Here is an 18,517-nt window from a genome sequence, read left to right as displayed (position 1 = left end):
ATACCTGAATGAAACTCTACCAGAACATTGAATCAGTTGGGGAAGAGATTGATCTAACTGACAGATTCCATTTAAGGTGAAGAAAATTACATTTTGCAAACGGATTTAGATTACAAAATACCTTTATTTTGGGCAAAACTTTCCTAAATGTTAAGCTGTACATGACAATCAGTGACACATATGAGAAATTTACATTCCATTGGAAATACAGAAGCACGATAAACCTGGTGGACAGGCCACAACAGGTTCACAGCAGCTCAAAAATCATGAGAAAAAGGAGGACCAGAGCAAAATGCTGAATCAATATCAAAAGAGTTTTTATTTATACATTCAAAGTGCACAGTGCAGTACAATAAAACATTAGTATTGATACATATGAAAAAGAGGATGGGGAACAGATGGTATGATCAAAATAACCCTTAGCCCGGGTATGGACTGACAGGCAAAAAATATATTTTATATCCCTGTATAGAGGGGTCTCCTTTTGCTCTCACTTGAGAATTTTTTTGCACATATCCTTTACCCCTGGATGCTCCCTGATTGTTAACTATACATCTGGCCAGTGAATTTGACCCTCCATAAGGATTTTTTCTCTTCTCTATCATATTTTTATAGGGCTTCGCCCACTATGCTCTAACTAATCAGGGATTACCCATGTAACTGACCCCATTGCTTCCAACACACAGGTTTTCTTCTAATTGTGTCAGGTGACTAGGGGTTTAACAATACAGAACATTTTTTGCCTGCCAGTCCATACCCGGCTAAGGGTTATTTTGATCATACCATCTGTTCCCCATCCTCTTTTTCATATGTATCAATACTAATGTTTTATTGTACTGCACTGTGCACTTTGAATGTATAAATAAAAACTCTTTTGATATTGATTCAGTATTTTGCTCTGGTCCTCCTTTTTCTCAATCAGTGACACATGTAATAAAGAATGCAGTGATACTACTTAAAGGTGTATTCCCATCTTCAAGATCCTATCCCAATATGTAGTAAGTGTAGTATTATTAATAAATACTTCCAATAGGAACATAGTATAGTTCTCCTGATATAGCCATGTCTCTCACCTCATGTGCAGGGCATTGCAGCATAGGTATCTATGGTTACGACCAGAGCAACTAACTGTCACTATATGAGTGGTTGTAACAGTGGATACCTAAGCTGCAATGCCCTGCACATGAGGTAAGTGACATGGCTATATCAGGAGAACTATACTACATTTCTAAAGGGTACTTTACATGCTGCGACATCGCTAGCGATCTCATTAGCGATGTCAAATTCTAGATCGCACATAGGTTATTTTACGCATGTGTGATCTCGAAAGATCGCACTTGCGATCTAGAATTTCACATCGCTAATGAAATCGCTAGCGATGTCGCAGCATGTAAAGTACCCTTAACTGGAGGTATTTTCTAATATTATTATTATTATTATTATTACGCCAAGTACATATTGGTATAGGATCTTGCAGATGGGAATATCGCTTTAAATTCATAAAATGCATGAGACTCAATTAAATGTTATTTTTTAAAGAAACAATAAATATGAAAAATAATAATATCAATAATCAAACACTTGTCCTAGAGCCTAAACAGGCAAATATTGAAGCAATGTTTTCACTTTTTACCTATGTAAAATTACAATTTTGCAACTCCCATGTCTTGAAGCAGAAACTTTAGCTAAAAGTAATAGCACAGTTGTATGATCATTTTCTTCATCGTTTATAAATGACTAGACTTCAAAGCAATAGTTCTGCCACTAGGTGGGTCTCACACATGGTCCTTAGTGGAAGACACATTATACTAACATTTTCCAGTTTAGTTTAGCTGGCATCTTGTTGCAAGTGCAATTTATTGAAAGTAAACCAGATTCTAAAATAATATTTGTAATCAAATAACCTGTTTCTAAACGCATTACTATTGTCACGCTTTATAAAGTGTTGTGATTAATAAATCTCAAACTAATATCTTAAGTGGCTTGAATCTACGCTCGGGTCCGGGGCTGCTGCTGCTCGGTGGCTTGAGCGGTGGGCCGGACCCGGGGACTCGAACAGCGCTCCTCGCCCACGAGTGAAAAGGGATGGTTTGTTTGGGGAGATAGTTTGTGACGCCACCCACGGGTCGTGGTGATAATGGGCACCACCGCTGCTGGTGACGGGGATCCCGGGAGCGATGGCAGGGAGCAGCTAGGATGTTGGTTCCCCCTCTGTGGGTAGGAGTTGGTGATCCCGGGGCTCGGTGGTGGAACGGGGAGGCAGGAAGGCCGGGGTGCAGGGTAGCGCGGCACAGTGCCAGATGACACTGTTGTACTCACTCAGGCACAGATTCACAGAGTCTCTGGTAAACCAAACGGCTGGATGGACGTGTCCCGCAGCCGGCTGCAGTGTCTTTGCTCTCCCCGGACAGGTTGATGGTGGCTGTCTTTCCCTGCACCGTTGTAGAATGTATTGACTCCGATGGTTTCCCACTGGTAGTCCGCTCCCCGGCGTGTATGTACCGAAGGAGCACGTTTTGCCCGCAGACGCTGGCCCTTGGATCTCTAGCCTCTGGCGGTGGCTTTTTATCCTCACTGTGTGGACTGTTGCCTTCTGTCGGGTCTTGGGTGTGAAGGAACCCCTGGGGTCCCAGTCACTATCGGATTTGACCTTTATGGCGGCTCCCAGCCTGGTCGGGGTCTGATGGCCCTGCCTTTGTTCTTGGTACAGATCTGCTCCCCGGCTCGGTACCGGCGGGCCACCGCCTGTCCCCGGTCCTACGGTTCCGCCGACCTGCACCACTACTGCAGACGGCCACCACCATCTGCCGACCTTGCTGTACGTGCCTGGGCTCCTACCCAGACACCAACAGTTTTTCCTCCTGTCACTTACCACTCCAAACTCAAACTGACTACTTTTCCCGCCTCCAGGCCTGTGAACTCCTCGGTGGGTGGGGCCAACTGCCTGGATCCGCCCCACCTGGTGTGGACATCAAGCCTGGAGGGTGGCAACAAGGATTTTGTTTGATTGTTGTTGCCTAACCAGGGGAGGGGGTGTGTGTGGTGTTGTGTTTGTGACTAAAATGGGTTATTTTTTTTGTTTTATGTTACTCTCAACACTTTTTCATGAAGTGAGTGGGGATTTGCAGTCTCATGGAGTCTTAGCTCTTATCACACCCTTTCTCATTCATGCTCATATCACTGTTCCCCTTGGTCATTTCACATTGCACATCAATGATAATTTTTTTTCTGTAAAAGGACAATTGTGAATACTGCTTACAACTCCTACATCTGGGTGTCCACCTCCAGAAAGTGTATACTCCCGAAAATGGTGCACCACAGAGCACACGGTTACTCCATCTGCACCATTATTGTCAATGGCCCCATCGGAGCATAAGTCTGAGACACGTTTTGTGTGGGGTACGGACGGAAGCCCCGATGGGGCCATTGAACAGAAATCGGAACACATTGTGAAAAAGGCCTAACTGATCTCCCCAAGTCCAAGGATATAATTACTGTTTGGGTAATTGTTGAACACGTTTTGAATGAATGCCATTTGGTTCTTCTCCCTAAGTTGCCCCATGCACAGGAGATGGTGGATCCATTTCTCAGTAAGGTGGTAAGACTGCATGGTATTCCTATGAAGATTGTCTCTGATAGAGGCTCCCAGTTTATTTTTAAGTTTTGGAGGGCTTTATGTAAGCATCTCTGGGCAGAGCTGTCATTTTCATTCACATACCCACCTCAGACTAACAGACAGAATGAGCAAATCAACCAGTGTTTGGAGTCATATTTGAGGTGTTTTTGCTCCCATAACCAGCAAGAATGAGGGGCATACCTGACCTTAGCTGAATTTCTTTAAACTATAGGCACCACAAGGCTCTTGGTATGTCCCCATTCTTCTGTAACCTAGGTTTCAATCTGAGGTCCACATGCTTTGATGCAGGGTGAGAGACACTTCCTGCAGTCTTAGAAACACTCCAACATCACAGAAAGGTCTTGGGGGAGGCTCAGTGTCATCTCAGGAGAGCATGAAGAAGCAGGCTGATAAATACCGGCAGCAGAGGCTCAAGCTCAGGGTTAGGTCCAAGAACCTTAAGATTACGGTGCCATCCCCAAAGCTGGCACCAAGTTTTTTTGGACCTTTCTCCATTATCGAAATTATCAATGACATGGCCTTTGGGGTCGATCGTCCTTCCCATGTGTATTCCCCATGTATTTTATAAAGGAGTGCTGAAGAAGCTGGTAACTACGTTGGTGACCCAGGACCTTCCTCTTCCTAATGTGGAGGACAGCGCTGAGGAGTATGAGGTCAACAGTATTGAAGACTCTAGTAAGATTCAGAACTCTGTCCAATATTTAATCCACTGGAAGGGCTATGGTCCGAAGGAGAAGTACTGGGTCCCGAGAGACAGAATTCATGCTGATTGCCATATCACTGAATTCTGATAGGGTGGGTAGTGAGAGTTTGGAGGTCTCTCCTACACTGGGTGTCCTGTTAGGAATACCTCCCATGGTCGCAATTGTCCTTCTCAGGTTCCCATACTTCCCTGCCGATGGCTATACACGGAGGTGCTTCATGTGGGGAACTGGTGTGTGATGTGGAGGAGACATGGGATGCCATGCCTCCCACTTGTTTTGTGGCCCAGGAGACAAGGGACACTGTGTCTTCCAGTTACCAGGCAATGCAGGACGCTGCCTTGTCTCGTGTAAGCCAATGGTGGGAATGTGTGCACCAAGCCATACAAGTGAACAGGAAATGGCTCCATGAACATAACAAGAAGGGATGCAGCACTAGAGTTGAATCTGTAGCATTGGGCTGGCTATTTTTACCCTGCTCCTAATCCAGCCCAATGCTTTTTATTCATATCCCAATGTGACTGCAGGATAGCGAGGGACAGGGGTCTCCTATGCTGTTCCTGACCTCTGGATTATCCCTGAAGGTGGAAACGGAGAAGACCTGTGTCTTACGATTCTCCTGGCCAAATCGAACTTGTTACCCCCCCTCAGGGAATAAAGTGGCAAGACTGTAATGGACACACAGATTAAGATAGACAGAGAAAAAACAAAACTCAAACAAACTGCAAACTCTTAGGAATAAACAGTAAGAGACTAAGGAAAAAAGCAAGAGCATGAAGGCAGCAATAAGAAGAACACAAATTTTAATACCACAATTGCTCACAGCAATAATGCAAACAACCACCAGAAAGTCTGAATCACAACCCCTTACCAGCCCAGAATAGGTAAACAATAGCTGGCATTAATAGAATAGTCCAGCCAGCATATATAGAAGGGGAGCAAATGTGACTGGCTACCCCCTAGCATGAGATCAAAGGATATTAACAAGCAGCCCAGTACAGATTAACTCTTGCTAGCCTGCCTATATCTGTTGGTTGGTAGTCTACCTGTGCTGATCACAGACATCAAAGAAGTTAGCAGACAGAGTGCCAGAATCTGTAGTTTCCACAGATGATATTGCCACCAAGAAAGTTAGTGATGCAGCAAAAATCTTCTTGTGACAATTCAGTTCCCCTGCGCAGTGTGTGGTGAGTGGTTTCTGGTAAGCTTCTGGTTGTTTTTCGGCATTGGTTGATGGTTATTTATAGTTTTCTATCCCGGGCTATAGTCCCTGGTTTTCCCTTTAGTTATACTGATTTTGCACTGTGCTGCTTGGGTTGCTCACACTCTTGTTACCTTACTCTGTTATCGTTTGCGTCACTAGATGCCAGTTATCCCGCAACAGCAGTCTGGGAAGGACTCTGCCAAAGCCCCCCTCCTATATCGGGAGCGAGTGAAGATCATTCCGACCTTTAAGAACTGCCTAGCAGTGGGTACTTGCTTCAAGTGCGTCTGTGATTGCACTATTGCTGGTCTGATGCGAGGCTTAACTGGGTAGATCTCCTCCCGACCATAGCATCAGTGTTGTGATATATGCCGAAAGAGTAGCTTTTTATGTGCTTACATTTTGTTTATTATTTTGATTAACATAGTTGTCATTGTTATTCACAATTGCAAGATGGCATCCTCCCTCAAAAAAACCCCAAAACATAAAAAGCTATATATATACAGTACAGACCAAAAGCTTGGACATACCTTCTCATTCAAAGAGTTTTCTTTATTTTCATGACTCTGAAAATTGTAGATTTACATTGACAGCATCAAAACTAACACATGTGGAATGAAATACTTTACAAACAAGTGTGAAACAACTGAAAATATGTCTTATATTCTATGTTCTTCAAAGTAGTCACCTTTTGCTTTGATTACTGCTTTGCACACTCTTGGCATTCTCTTGATTAGCGTCAAGAGGTAGTCACCAGAAATGGTTTTCACTTCACAGGTGTGCCCTGCCAGGTTTAATAAGTGGGATTTCTTGCCTTATAAATGGGGTTGGGACCATCAGTTGTGTTGTGCAGAAGTCTGGTGGATACACAGCTGATAGTTCTACTGAATAGACTGTTAGAATTTGTATTATGGCAAGAAAAATGCAGCTAAGTAAAGAAAAACGAGTGGCCATCATTACTTTAAGAAATGAAGGTCAGTCAGTCTGAAAAATTGTGAAAACTTTGAAAGTGTCCCCAAGTGCAGTGGCAAAAACCATCAAACGCTACAAAGAAACTGGCTCACATGAGGACCGCCCCAGGAAAGGAAGACCAAGAGTCACCTCTGCTGTGGAGGATAAGTTTATCCGAGTCACCAGCCTCAGAAATCGTAGGTTAACAGCAGCTCAGATTAGAGACCAGGTCAATGCCACACAGAGTTCTAGCAGCAGAAACATCTCTAGAACAACTATTAAGAGGAGACTTTGTGTAGCAGGCCTTCATGGTAAAATAGCTGCTAGGAAACCACTGCTAAGGACAGGGGACAGGCAACAAGCAGAAGAGACTTGTTTGGGCTAAACAACACAAGGAATGGACATTAGACCAGTGAAAATCTGTGCTTTGGTCTGATGAGTCCAAATTTGAGATCTTTGGATCCAACCACGGTGTCTTTTTGCGATGCAGAAAAGGTGAATGGATGGACTCTACATGCCGGGTTCTTACCGTGAAGCATGGAGGAGGAGGTGTGATGGTGTGGAGGTGCATTTCTGGTGACACTGCTGGGGATTTATTCAAAATTGAAGGCATACTGAATCAACATGGCTACCACAGCATCTTGCAGTGGCATGCTATTCCATCCGGTTTGCGTTTAGTTGGACCATCATTTATTTTTCAACAGGACAATGACACCAAACACACCTCCAGGCTGTGTAAGGCCTATTTGACTAAGAAGGAGAGTGATGGGGTGCTACGCCAGATGACTTGGCCTCCACAGTCACCAGACCTGAACCCAATCGAGATGGTTTGGGGTGAGCTGGACTGCAGCGTGAAGGCAAAAGGGCCAACAAGTGCTAAGCATCTCTGGGAACTCCTTCAAGACTGTTGGAAGACCATATCCAGTGACTACCTCTTGAAGCTCATCAAGAGAATGCCAAGAGTGTGCAAAGCAGTAATGAAAGCAAAAGGTGGCTACTTTGAAGAACCTAGAATATAAGACATATTTTCAGTTGTTTCACACTTTTTTGTTAAGTATTTCATTCCACATGTGTTAAGTCATAGTTTGGAAGCCTTTAATGTGAGTAAGTATTTAAGTATACTTAAGCATATTTAATGTGAGTAAGTATGTATTTACTTCTACATACTTCCTACCTAAACGGCAATGGCAGTGTGAACAGAGCCTTACCTAGAGAAGTGCTTGAATATGAATGCAAATGTGCAGACAGGGGCCACAATAGACTAGACTGGTTGTGGCTGATTGTTTCTGCCTCTGCGGCTCTCAGATTGTGCTGTGTAAGTGACATTTAATATTATGACTTATGACATTTATCTATTTAGTTAGTCGTCATGCACTTCTAGAGAATAACAGAAACAAGTAATTGTGGACAGATGAATGTTTAATATACAGTATAACACAAAGACATAGTTGTCAAGAGCTCGGTACACCCTCCAGAATGTGTTACTTTTCTATTATCCTTGTAGTTTTCTTGTTTCTCTTTATCTTGTATTCTTGAAACATTCTCTCATTTACTTGTTTTGCTTCTCGTTCACGTTGCAATATTTCTCTTGGGAAGAGGCTTCCCTCATCAAACACGGCTTTCAGGGCTACAATAGTGATAGAATCACATTTACATTATTCATGCGACTGGCAAGAACCCAAAAAGACTTTATTAACACCAATGACTGCTAAACTGACCCAGTTTCACATTATTATCCTGTCTCTTATCACAGACAAGGTGACATTTTCATATGACCAAGGGCACAAGCAAGCCAAAGTGAGGAACTTGTTTGAGTAAATACAGTGCATGCCATTAGCGGGTTTCTTCTTTCTTTTCCCCGCACACATCTCACAGTATATTACAAATAAACTCTAATCTTCAGGATTTTCCTTTTAGTAAGACATGAATTCTCATTAGTATGTCTTTGCCAAATATATACAAGGTGGATTTTCAGTTAGTTGAGATACATTCGGAATTTAAACCTGAACCTAACAGCTCAATTCCTTTTTCACAACATAAAGTAAGTTCCATTTATGACATTCCCTCTCTTAAAATGAAATACAGTTCTAAAATTCTCCAAATGCAGAGACATTGGGTCTGATTCATCAAAGCTTTCACGGCAGTATTCTAGTGTAAAACGCTTTGAAAAGTTGCATAATTTTGGCACAACTGAGGGTTTTGCTAAAATTCTGTGACTATTGGTATTCTCCCACCATTTGTTCATTGCACCGACAAAGTTAGTGAAGCTGGGGTGGAACTTGGTCATGGTGACCACCGCTCTTCAAGTTTATGACAAGTGGCAGTGCTCGTTACGCCACAAATCTTACTCCAGTTCCCAGTAGGATTAGTGATTAGGTACACACAGGGGTGCACGTTAGTCATCCAATGCTCCTGATTCATGAAGAGGCAGAGCATCTTACCAGCACATCTCCTTATTAAACGAAGAGAAAGCAAGACCCAGCATCACCTTGCACAGGTGCTCAGGAGAAAAAGGGAGTACAATAAGAAAAGATAAAGGCTTCGTTACACGCAACAATTTATCGTGCGATCGCACCCGCCCCCGTCATTTGTGCGTCACGGGCAATTCATTGCCGGTGTCGCACAAAGTCGTTAAACCCCCGTCACACGTACTTACCTCCCTAAAGACGTCGCTGTGGGCAGCGAACATCCTCTTCCTGAAGGGGGAGGGACGTTCGGCGTTACAGCGACGTCACACAGCGGCCGCCCAATAGAAGCAGAGGGGCAGAGATGAGCGGGATGTAACATCCCGCCCACCTCCTTCCTTCCTCATTGCCGGCGGGATGCAGGTAAGTTGTTGTTCGTCGTTCCCGGGGTGTCACGCGTAGCGATGTGTGCTGCCACGGGAATGATGAACAACCAGCATGCAGAAGGAGGAACGACATTATGAAAATGAATGACGTGTCAACGAGCAACGATAAGGGGAGTATTTTTGCTCGTTAACAGTCGTTCGGAGGTGTCACACGGTACAACATCTCTAACGATGCCGGATGTGCGTCACGAATTCCAAGACGACATATCGCACGATATATCATACCGTGTAACACCGCCTTAACTCCGGCACACTGTATATTTGCCTTAAAGTATAAATGGACACCAGATAGTTAATTCTTGATCCTTTTCTTTTATTGAAGTGAAAAACGTGAACAAAATGCTGTACAAAACAGAAAGTCCGCCAGGTAACTGTTACGAGGGGGACCCGGGGAAGCGTGCCAAGATGGGAAATGGACTGCTTCCGCCGGTCGAGGTCCACTGTGCGGTGTAAGGGACCGCCGCTATGGTGGGTGAAGAGTGAGCGGGTTGCTGCTAGCGATCGTCTGGAATGTCACAGACGATCTATGTACACCGATCTGCCCTAACCCCTGAGGGTTGTATGGCACAGATCTCACGGCTCGGTGTACCTGTTGCACGGGGAAGCACAGAGGTGCCCACGCACGTGTGCCAGTGGAAGTCACGAGAATATGGCACGAGGGTAGCACAGAGGTGCCCACGCACGTGTGCTTTCAATAACCAGGTGAGTCCAATGGAGACTTGAGGAGCTCACCTGGGACAGGAACACGGCCTGTTGACGGGGGTACTGCCGGAGCAGCAAGGCAGGAACACGGCCTGCAAACGAGGTACTGCCGGAGCAGCAAGGGCCAAGCCCACAAGAGACAGTAATGCCTGAGCAGTGGCGTGGCAGCACGCTGCCAGACATCCAAACATAGAAGGACGGTCGCGCGCCGCCATGATGGCAGGGGGAGCTTTTAAGGAGGTGCAGCTCCACCCGAGGGCGGGCGCGAGGCGGAGATGACGGACTTGACCCAATCAGGGTCCACGACGTCCCAGCCTGGCCAGTCAGGATTCACCACGTCACCAGCCTTGTCATCAAGCCGTGTGACGTCAGTGAGCGAATCAGGACCCACCACGCATTGCACATGCTCACCCTCCTGCCTCTGGGAAATAGAGGCGGGATCCTCGGTCTCACAATGTGCAGAGATAACGGGAATCTCACTGCTTCCCTGAGCAGTAAACCTCTGCACATTGCGCAGCCTCACAGACCTTCGGGGCCGCTGAGCAGGAGAGTCTGCGGCAGGCCAGGAATGGGAGACCGCTTCACTCCTTGTAACAGGAGAACCACTAGGTGTCACCCTTCTGCTGCCTCTCTGAGAAGGTATCTCCTGCACACTGCGCAGTCTGGCAGACCTTCAGCGCTGCTGAGCAGGAGTGCTCGTGGCAGGCAAGGAATGGGAGACTGCCTCAGTCCTTGCCTCAGGAGAGCCACGAGATGTAACAGGTAACAATGTTTCGGCCTTGAGGCCTTCCTGGGGTCGGACAGACTAGAATGAGCAGGAATCCCTATAAAGTAATGGGAGAATGAGGATATATATGTTCTACCGAAGAGGTAAGTGTTGTCATGGACTCGATATGTATTCTTGAATGGTAGGTACAACTCCTGTTCTTATATGGTAGAATCGTCATATAGTTCTCTATGGTAGTGAGGGAACAAGCTCAAATAATGTCTACTCTCCTAGCGCGATGTTAGTCTCTATATGATGTTTGGAGATCAGCTCACAGAAAAGCCAGTTGTCTTAAATGATATCTACAATCCTAGCGCGATGTAGAGATATATGATGTTTGGATAACAGCTCACAGAAAAGCCAGTTGTCTGGAGTAACGTATGTCACAGTAAAAGGAGAAATGAATATAAGATCCAGGATTGGGGTAGAGGATCGGATACAGTGCCTACAAGTAGTATTCAACCCCCTGCAGATTTAGCAGCTTTACACATTCGGAATTAACTTGGCATTATGACATTTGGACTGTAGATCAGCCTGGAAGTGTGAAATGCACTGCAGCAAAAAAGAATGTTATTTCTTTTTTTATTTTTTTTTTTTAAATTGTGAAAAGTTTATTCAGAGGGTCATTTATTATTCAACCCCTCAAACCACAAGAATTCTGCTTGGTTCCCCTAAAGTATTAAGAAGTATTTCAGGCACAAAGAACAATGAGCTTCACATGTTTGGATTAATTATCTCTTTTTCCAGCCTTTTCTGACTAATTAAGACCCTCCCCAATCTTGTGAACAGCACTCATACTTGGTCAACATGGGAAAGACAAAGGAGCATTCCCAGGCCATCAGAGACAAGATCGTGGAGGGTCACAAGGCTGGCAAGGGGTACAAAACCCTTTCCAAGGAGTTAGGCCTACCTGTCTCCACTGTTGGGCGCATCATCCGGAAGTGGAAGGCTTATGGAACTACTGTTAGCCTTCCACGGCCTGGACAGCCTTTGAAAGTTTCCACCCGTGCCGAGGCCAGGCTTGTCCGAAGAGTCAAGGCTAACCCAAGGACAACAAGGAAGGAGCTCCGGGAAGATCTCATGGCAGTGTGGACATTGGTTTCAGTCAATACCATAAGTAACGTACTCCACCGCAATGGTCTCCATTCCAGACGAGCCCGTAAGGTACCTTTACTTTCAAAGCGTCATGTCAAGGCTCGTCTACAGTTTGCTCATGATCACTTGGAGGACTCTGAGACAGACTGGTTCAAGGTTCTCTGGTCTGATGAGACCAAGATCGAGATCTTTGATGCCAACTACACACGTGACGTTTGGAGACTGGATGGCACTGCATACAACCCCAAGAATACGATCCCTACAGTCAAGCATGGTGGTGGCAGCATCATGCTGTGGGGCTGTTTCTCAGCCAAGGGGCCTGGCCATCTGGTCCGCATCCATGGGAAGATGGATAGCACGGCCTACCTGGAGATTTTGGCCAAGAACATCCGCTCCTCCATCAAGGATCTTAAGATGGGTCGTCATTTCATCTTCCAACAAGACAACGACCCAAAGCACACAGCCAAGAAAACCAAGGCCTGGTTCAAGAGGGAAAAAATCAAGTTGTTGCAGTAGCCTAGTCAGTCTCCTGACCTTAACCCAATTGAAAACTTGTGGAAGGAGCTCAAGATTAATGTCCACATGAGACACCCAAAGAACCTAGATAACTTGGAGAAGATCTGGATGGAGGAGTGGGCCAAGATAACTCCAGAGACCTGTGCCGGCCTGATCAGGTCTTATAAAAGACGATTATTAGCTGTAATTGAAAACAAGGGTTATTCCACAAAATATTAAACCTAGGGGTTGAATAATAATTGACCCACACTTTTATGTTTAAAATTTATTAAAATTTAACTGAGCAACATAACTTGTTGGTTTGTAAGATTTATGCATCTGTTAATAAATCCTGCTCTTGTTTGAAGTTTGCAGGCTCTAACTTATTTGCATCTTATCAAACCTGCTAAATCTGCAGGGGGTTGAATACTACTTGTAGGCACTGTATGTCTGGAGATCAGGCTAATGGGGAAGAGAGAGATCCGCAGAGCCTGAGTGAGGAATCCTGGGTTGCTTCTAGACCTTGGCCTCTGGTGAAGTGTGAGCAAATCGTGCGTCCTGTGTGGGATTCAAGGGCATGTTCTAAACAATATCTTAGATATGCCTCTAAAGGCGATTGAGATATTCTATGTTCAATCATGAGTACTATTTTTTAGAGTGAATAGAAGTTGTCTTTTGTGATAAGGTTCCCTTTCAGAAGGGTGTATCTATATTTTTGAAATATTCTTTACAATGGGACCCTTTAGTTATGGTATCTCATTACCAGTATTATTTTTAGGAACTACGGCAGACCAAGGAATGTATAAGGTCAGCCCACATGGAGCAGTGGTACTATTTTCATCATATTAGTAGGATGCCATCCTCTGCAGCTTGGCAGGAAAAATTATATGGGTGTATAGGGTGAAAAGAGAAACTATTGTGTCTCCCCTAAAATCTCTCGTAGTATCAATAAGCTTATATATTAATAAACATTATATATGGTTTTTTTTGTTGATTTTACAACTGTTATGTGTTTATCAATGGAAAAATGCAATTTGTGGGTCATTTTTATATGTTATATTAAAGATTAGTGTTTTAAATCATTGGGGATTCACAGTGTTCACTTAGTTTATTTTTCAAGCAGCAATGTATATTGCTTTACCTTATGCCTGTAAGTCAAACACACTTACAGGGGTATTCCCATCTCCAAGATCCTATCCCAATATGTAGTAGGTATAATAATAATAATAATAATAATAATATGAGCAATTATCTCCAATTAGAACTGTAGTATAGTTCTCCTGATTCACTGTCGCTTACCTCATGTTCAAAACATTGCAGGATCTTATTTATCCAAGCTTATGACCACGCATATAGTCACAGTTAGTTAGTTAGCTGCTAGTGGTCATAACCATGGATACCTGAGGTCCTGCAATACCCTGAACATGAGGTAAGAGACAGTGAATCAGAGGAGAACTATACTACATTTCTAATTGGAGGTATTTGATAATATTATTATTGTTATTACACCTAATACATATTGGGATAAGGTATTGGCGAAGGGAATAGCCCTTTAACCCTGCTCCTGTGTTGGTCATCACTATGAGATGTTGCCACTCCGACCCTGGCAGTGGTGCTGACCGTGGTGGGGTTGTGTGTAAACCCTTATGCCTGTACAATTGGCAATGCCCCAAGTTTCAGGGAGAGTCATGCTGACAAGCTTATCCAAAATGTAGATCAGAATACCATTGAGAGGGTACACCAATCACAAGGGCAGATCAGCAGATCAATGAGGGGGCAGGATTGGTATATAATGGACACCCAAAGCACTCTATTAGGCTATGTGCACACGCTTACTATTTAGTGCAGAAATTTCTGCACTCTTTCTGCATCTGTTGGTAGGAATAATGCACCAGCAAAAACACGCAATCTTACCACATTGTCTGTGTTTTTTATGCATTTTTTGCAAAGCGTTTCCAGTGCAGATTTTTCTTATTCATTAGAATAAGTAAAATATGCAACAAAAACCCTGCAAGGATTGACATTTGCAGATTTAAAGCTGCTCCAAATCTGCAACTTACGCATGAGACTTCAGGATTTTCCTTTACTTTGCTGGCATCAGAATTCCCTTCAGGTTTTGTGATAAATTGGCATCAATAAAAATGCAACGTGTACACAGCCTACACCCCGAATTCACTTTGGCATTGTCAGTTATTGTGTATACTACGGTACTTCTTTGGTGAGCAAAAAATAAAGATTAACTGTGATGTTTCTGACTTTAATCCTGATTAATCTTCTGTTTAAACCCTAAATGCCTTTTTAAATTTGGTCCTTGATTTGCCAACCCTCTCTACATCTGCTGTATCTCCCTAGTCTCCTGGACTCTGAACTAATTTTTAGGAATACACTTTTATCTCAGATTTTGTCCTTGTCGCTGTTTCTGTGGCACTGACCTGTCATATTTATATTCTCATTCTATTTGCCCTACCAGCAGCAACGACACAAAAGGGCTTAGTTTAAGGAATGTAAGGTTTAACATGTATTCTAGTTTGTTTCACACTTGTTTTCTTCCTCCTTGTTTTCAAGTGTCCCCTTATGGTTTTGATGTCATCAGTCTGAATTTACAATGTGCACATTCCAATAACAACATGGAAAAACAGTGCATGAACAGGTGTTCAAACATTTGACTGGTACTCTAATTAAGTTTATATTATGGCCAAGTTCTGATTACTTACTTTCAGTGAAGGTAGGGGATTGTACAATGTTAGTCGCTTTTTCTTCAACCTTTTCTCCAAAGTATCTATCAGGATTTACAACAAAATCGGGTTTGCTCATTTCAGCAGTTTCCCGCAGAGAACCCATGTTTAACAAGCTGAAGGTACCTGCAATGAGTCACGTAGAACAATCATTAAACTTAGTTTGTACAGTTTTACCAAGATTCATGTTAATCACTCCAGCAAATGTTCAATCTAAAATATAGCTCAGCCACATGAAAGATGTGCATTCAATTTCTACTACTCAAATGAAAAGATTAGAAATTCATACAGGTAATGTTACAATTGAAAATGTAAAGCAACCTCTTGTTTCCCAAAAAATCTGTTGTGCAAATAGGGGCGGATTAAGAGTAGCCAGGTGCCCCCCCAACCCCGAAGTATCATGTAACATGTCACATGACCCTCTTACAGGTTCACTGGTGCACATCTGTAGATGAAAAACTAGAGAAACATCACTGGACACATGTATGGGGTTATACATGACATGGAGCTATTCATAAAGGAATAGGGGTGGGAAATTAATTTCCATGAGGGGCCACATGAGAGACTATAACTCTGGAGGAGGGCCAAACTAATAGGCTGAAATTAATTCTGCTCAATATTGTATTAATATCTCTAGCTGTATGGATGGTGAGGATGTGGAGCCTGAAAGTCAAAACTTCAAACCATCGTTACCCTTTGGCATGTCACTGTATGTCCCCCATGTTGGTACATAAGTCCGTATCCTAGACTTCTTCCTTGTATATTTGTCCCTTATTCTGGACCCCTTCCAGGAATATATGTCACCCATCCTGGTATATATGTCCCTTATCCCACCTCCTGCTGTATATGTCTCCCGTTCTGCCTCTGTTCTCAAATGCAAAAAAACCTCCCACTTTTCTCACCTTCCACCAATTCCACAATGCGCGGCGTCCTCTTCGGTAACACAAAGACGGACAGCTGACATTGGCATGCCTGTAATGGGTGACACATGACGTCACTGTTGTGACTTGCACGTCAATGTCAGCTGCCAGCCTCTGATTGGCCAATTGTTTGTGGCATATGAACCCGGTGGGTCTTTGCGCTGTAATGCATTTCATGTAAATAAGCATCCTTGTACACATATCCAGCTGAAATCAGCATTGACATTGGCGGGCTCCCTTTCCACACAGCACAGGACTATTATACTCCTGCCTTTTCTAATTCACAGGCCGCTGGAATTTAATGTATACATCATGATGCATTTTAATGACTACAAATAGGCTTACTAAGAAGAGACATAGCTAGTAGGAGGCTCACAATGTCCTGGTCCAGCATCCTCATCGGTTGTCCATGTCAGTTAGACCAGAGTACTGTGAACCTCCTACTTCCTCTGACATCATAGCACCTCTTCTGATTCGAAGACCCCTGCAATGTCTCACGATTCCTCTGTGCAGAACATCTTGCACACAGGTGATGGTCTGCTGCACTACAGAACCGGCAGTGACATTATTCCTCTGTGCAGAGCATTGTGCACACAAGTGATGTTCTGCTGCACATTCCTGAACTACAGAGCTGGCTGTGACATGTTTCCTTTGTGCAGAGCATCTTGCTTATTTGGAGATGTTCTGCTGTATTTTCCAGAGTACTTGCTGGCAGGTTTTTTGACAGCACAGGAATCCATGCAGGTTCTGGGAAGTGCTGATTACTCAGGTGTCCTACCTTCCTGGTAATTGCTCTGTTTCTTTACTGGGCATGCTCTCCCAGAACCTTGCCAGTTGTACTTCCTGGTTCTGCAGTTGTGCTCTTGGCTTGTGTTTATGTTCTGATTTCAGTTTCATGACCCAGGAACATTATTTGACTCCTCTCTGCCTGCTCTCTGATTTTGTCATGACCTCCTGGCTTTGGACCTCTGACCATGTCTCTGTCTGTTCCCTGAATGCATAAATACTCTCCTGGAATTCTGACGATCGGCCTGTGACTTGACTGCACTTCTGTTTTCTTCCTGTGTCCTGATGTGTGTTCCTGTTACCTAACCCCGGCTTATCTGACTACTCTTCCGTCTATACTAACCGTAGTGACTAGCATCACACAATGCAAATGAGTGCATCAAATGGCAGTGTAATGACTACAAAGATGCCTACTATTCAGAGAGGCACTGGGATGCTATAGGTAGTAGATGGTTCACAGTCCTCTTGTATGTTGGACACGGACTACAGATGTAGCCACTGGAATATGGTACTAAGACTCTTGTTGCTCAATTCTATCGCTGACCTAACAACAGTGCTAAATATTTTATTTTCTCACCTTCTCATTTTATAAAGTTGTCAGAATAATAGACTAAACCCTTGGGCTTAGAATATTGGAATTTTACTTTCCCTTTTGATTTACAGTTGAATACTGATGGCAGTCACATTAATATTCATAAATCGCGTCACCTTCATATTTTGGCTTACTAATCACAGTACTATATTTGTAAGCAGTGTTTTACATCATGCTTCAAGATACCTTGCAAGTTTAATGAACAGTTGCTATTGTCACAAATCAAAAAACTTTCTTAGAGTAACATTGTGACTGGTGATATATTATTTATGGTTATGATGCTGCAGTAAAGTGATCATATCATAAAATTTCATAAGGATCAACCATAACAAATGTGTCAGTGCACTTACCAATTGCATTTTGGACTGAATTCCCAATGAAGTTTGAATGTAACTTTTCCTTTAACCCATTTCTTCTGTAGTTTTTACCTAAGATTGTGTTTTCCCAAGGACTATTCCTAAATAAATAAAGAAAAAAATGAATAGTTAATACAAAATGTGTTCATCATTTATGTAGGTACAATGCCAAAAGAAACAACTGGGATTGTAAAAGCTGTATGAATAAAATTGAATCTCCTTATAGCGAAGGATAGAATAATACCTTTGTAAGAGTGTAAACTAGGGCATAGTTTGTGAATGTCGTTCTATTGTGGAAAGAAAAGTATGTCTTTAAAATAATAAAACCCAAAAAAGAAAGTAAGTGCTGAACAACATGGGATTATCACAACTCTAAAAAATCACCAGTCAGTACAAGGCCTTGAGTTGTTTTCCTTTGTCAAGTAGTTAGATCTCCAGTATATACAGTCAATATTTCTTAGCTACAGTTTATCTGGTTCTTGAAAAATTTGGAATTGTCTCCTATTGCTGTAAACTACAGCCCTCATAGCACTGATCACTTAGGGACCAATTCATCATTTCTATTTTTTTAGTTACTTTTTTTTGTCTCGTGGTGTTGGTTGCCTTTTTTTGCAAAGAATTCTTTAAAATGGTGTACATGAGATGATTATTATTTTGCGCAAAATAAAAATGCTCTATTTGTCTTTTACTTTTGTTCAGCAGAAAGTCACACTAAACTTTAAAGTG

The 18,517-nt window shown here is 43.2% G+C and overlaps 1 protein-coding gene across 1 annotated transcript in view; it reads right to left on the bottom strand.

The window, feature by feature from the left end:
- Nucleotides 1–7,894: 7,894 nt before the first annotated feature.
- The window catches only part of WDR49 (WD repeat domain 49), a 306,857-nt gene continuing 296,234 nt past the window's right edge, over nt 7,895–18,517 (bottom strand). Inside the window, exons 16-18 of the mRNA XM_075338561.1 lie at nt 17,786–17,892; nt 15,117–15,263; nt 7,895–8,120 (exon numbers count right to left, since the gene is read on the bottom strand). Of these exons, the coding sequence (XP_075194676.1) occupies nt 7,975–8,120; nt 15,117–15,263; nt 17,786–17,892 (400 nt within the window). The 3' untranslated portion in view covers nt 7,895–7,974. The remainder of the gene's footprint in view (nt 8,121–15,116; nt 15,264–17,785; nt 17,893–18,517) is intronic.

Source organism: Anomaloglossus baeobatrachus, chromosome 3 (genome assembly GCF_048569485.1).
Source record: "Anomaloglossus baeobatrachus isolate aAnoBae1 chromosome 3, aAnoBae1.hap1, whole genome shotgun sequence".
In the NCBI taxonomy this organism is placed as follows: domain Eukaryota; kingdom Metazoa; phylum Chordata; class Amphibia; order Anura; family Aromobatidae; genus Anomaloglossus; species Anomaloglossus baeobatrachus.
This window is presented reverse-complemented; position numbering and strand designations above follow the sequence as displayed.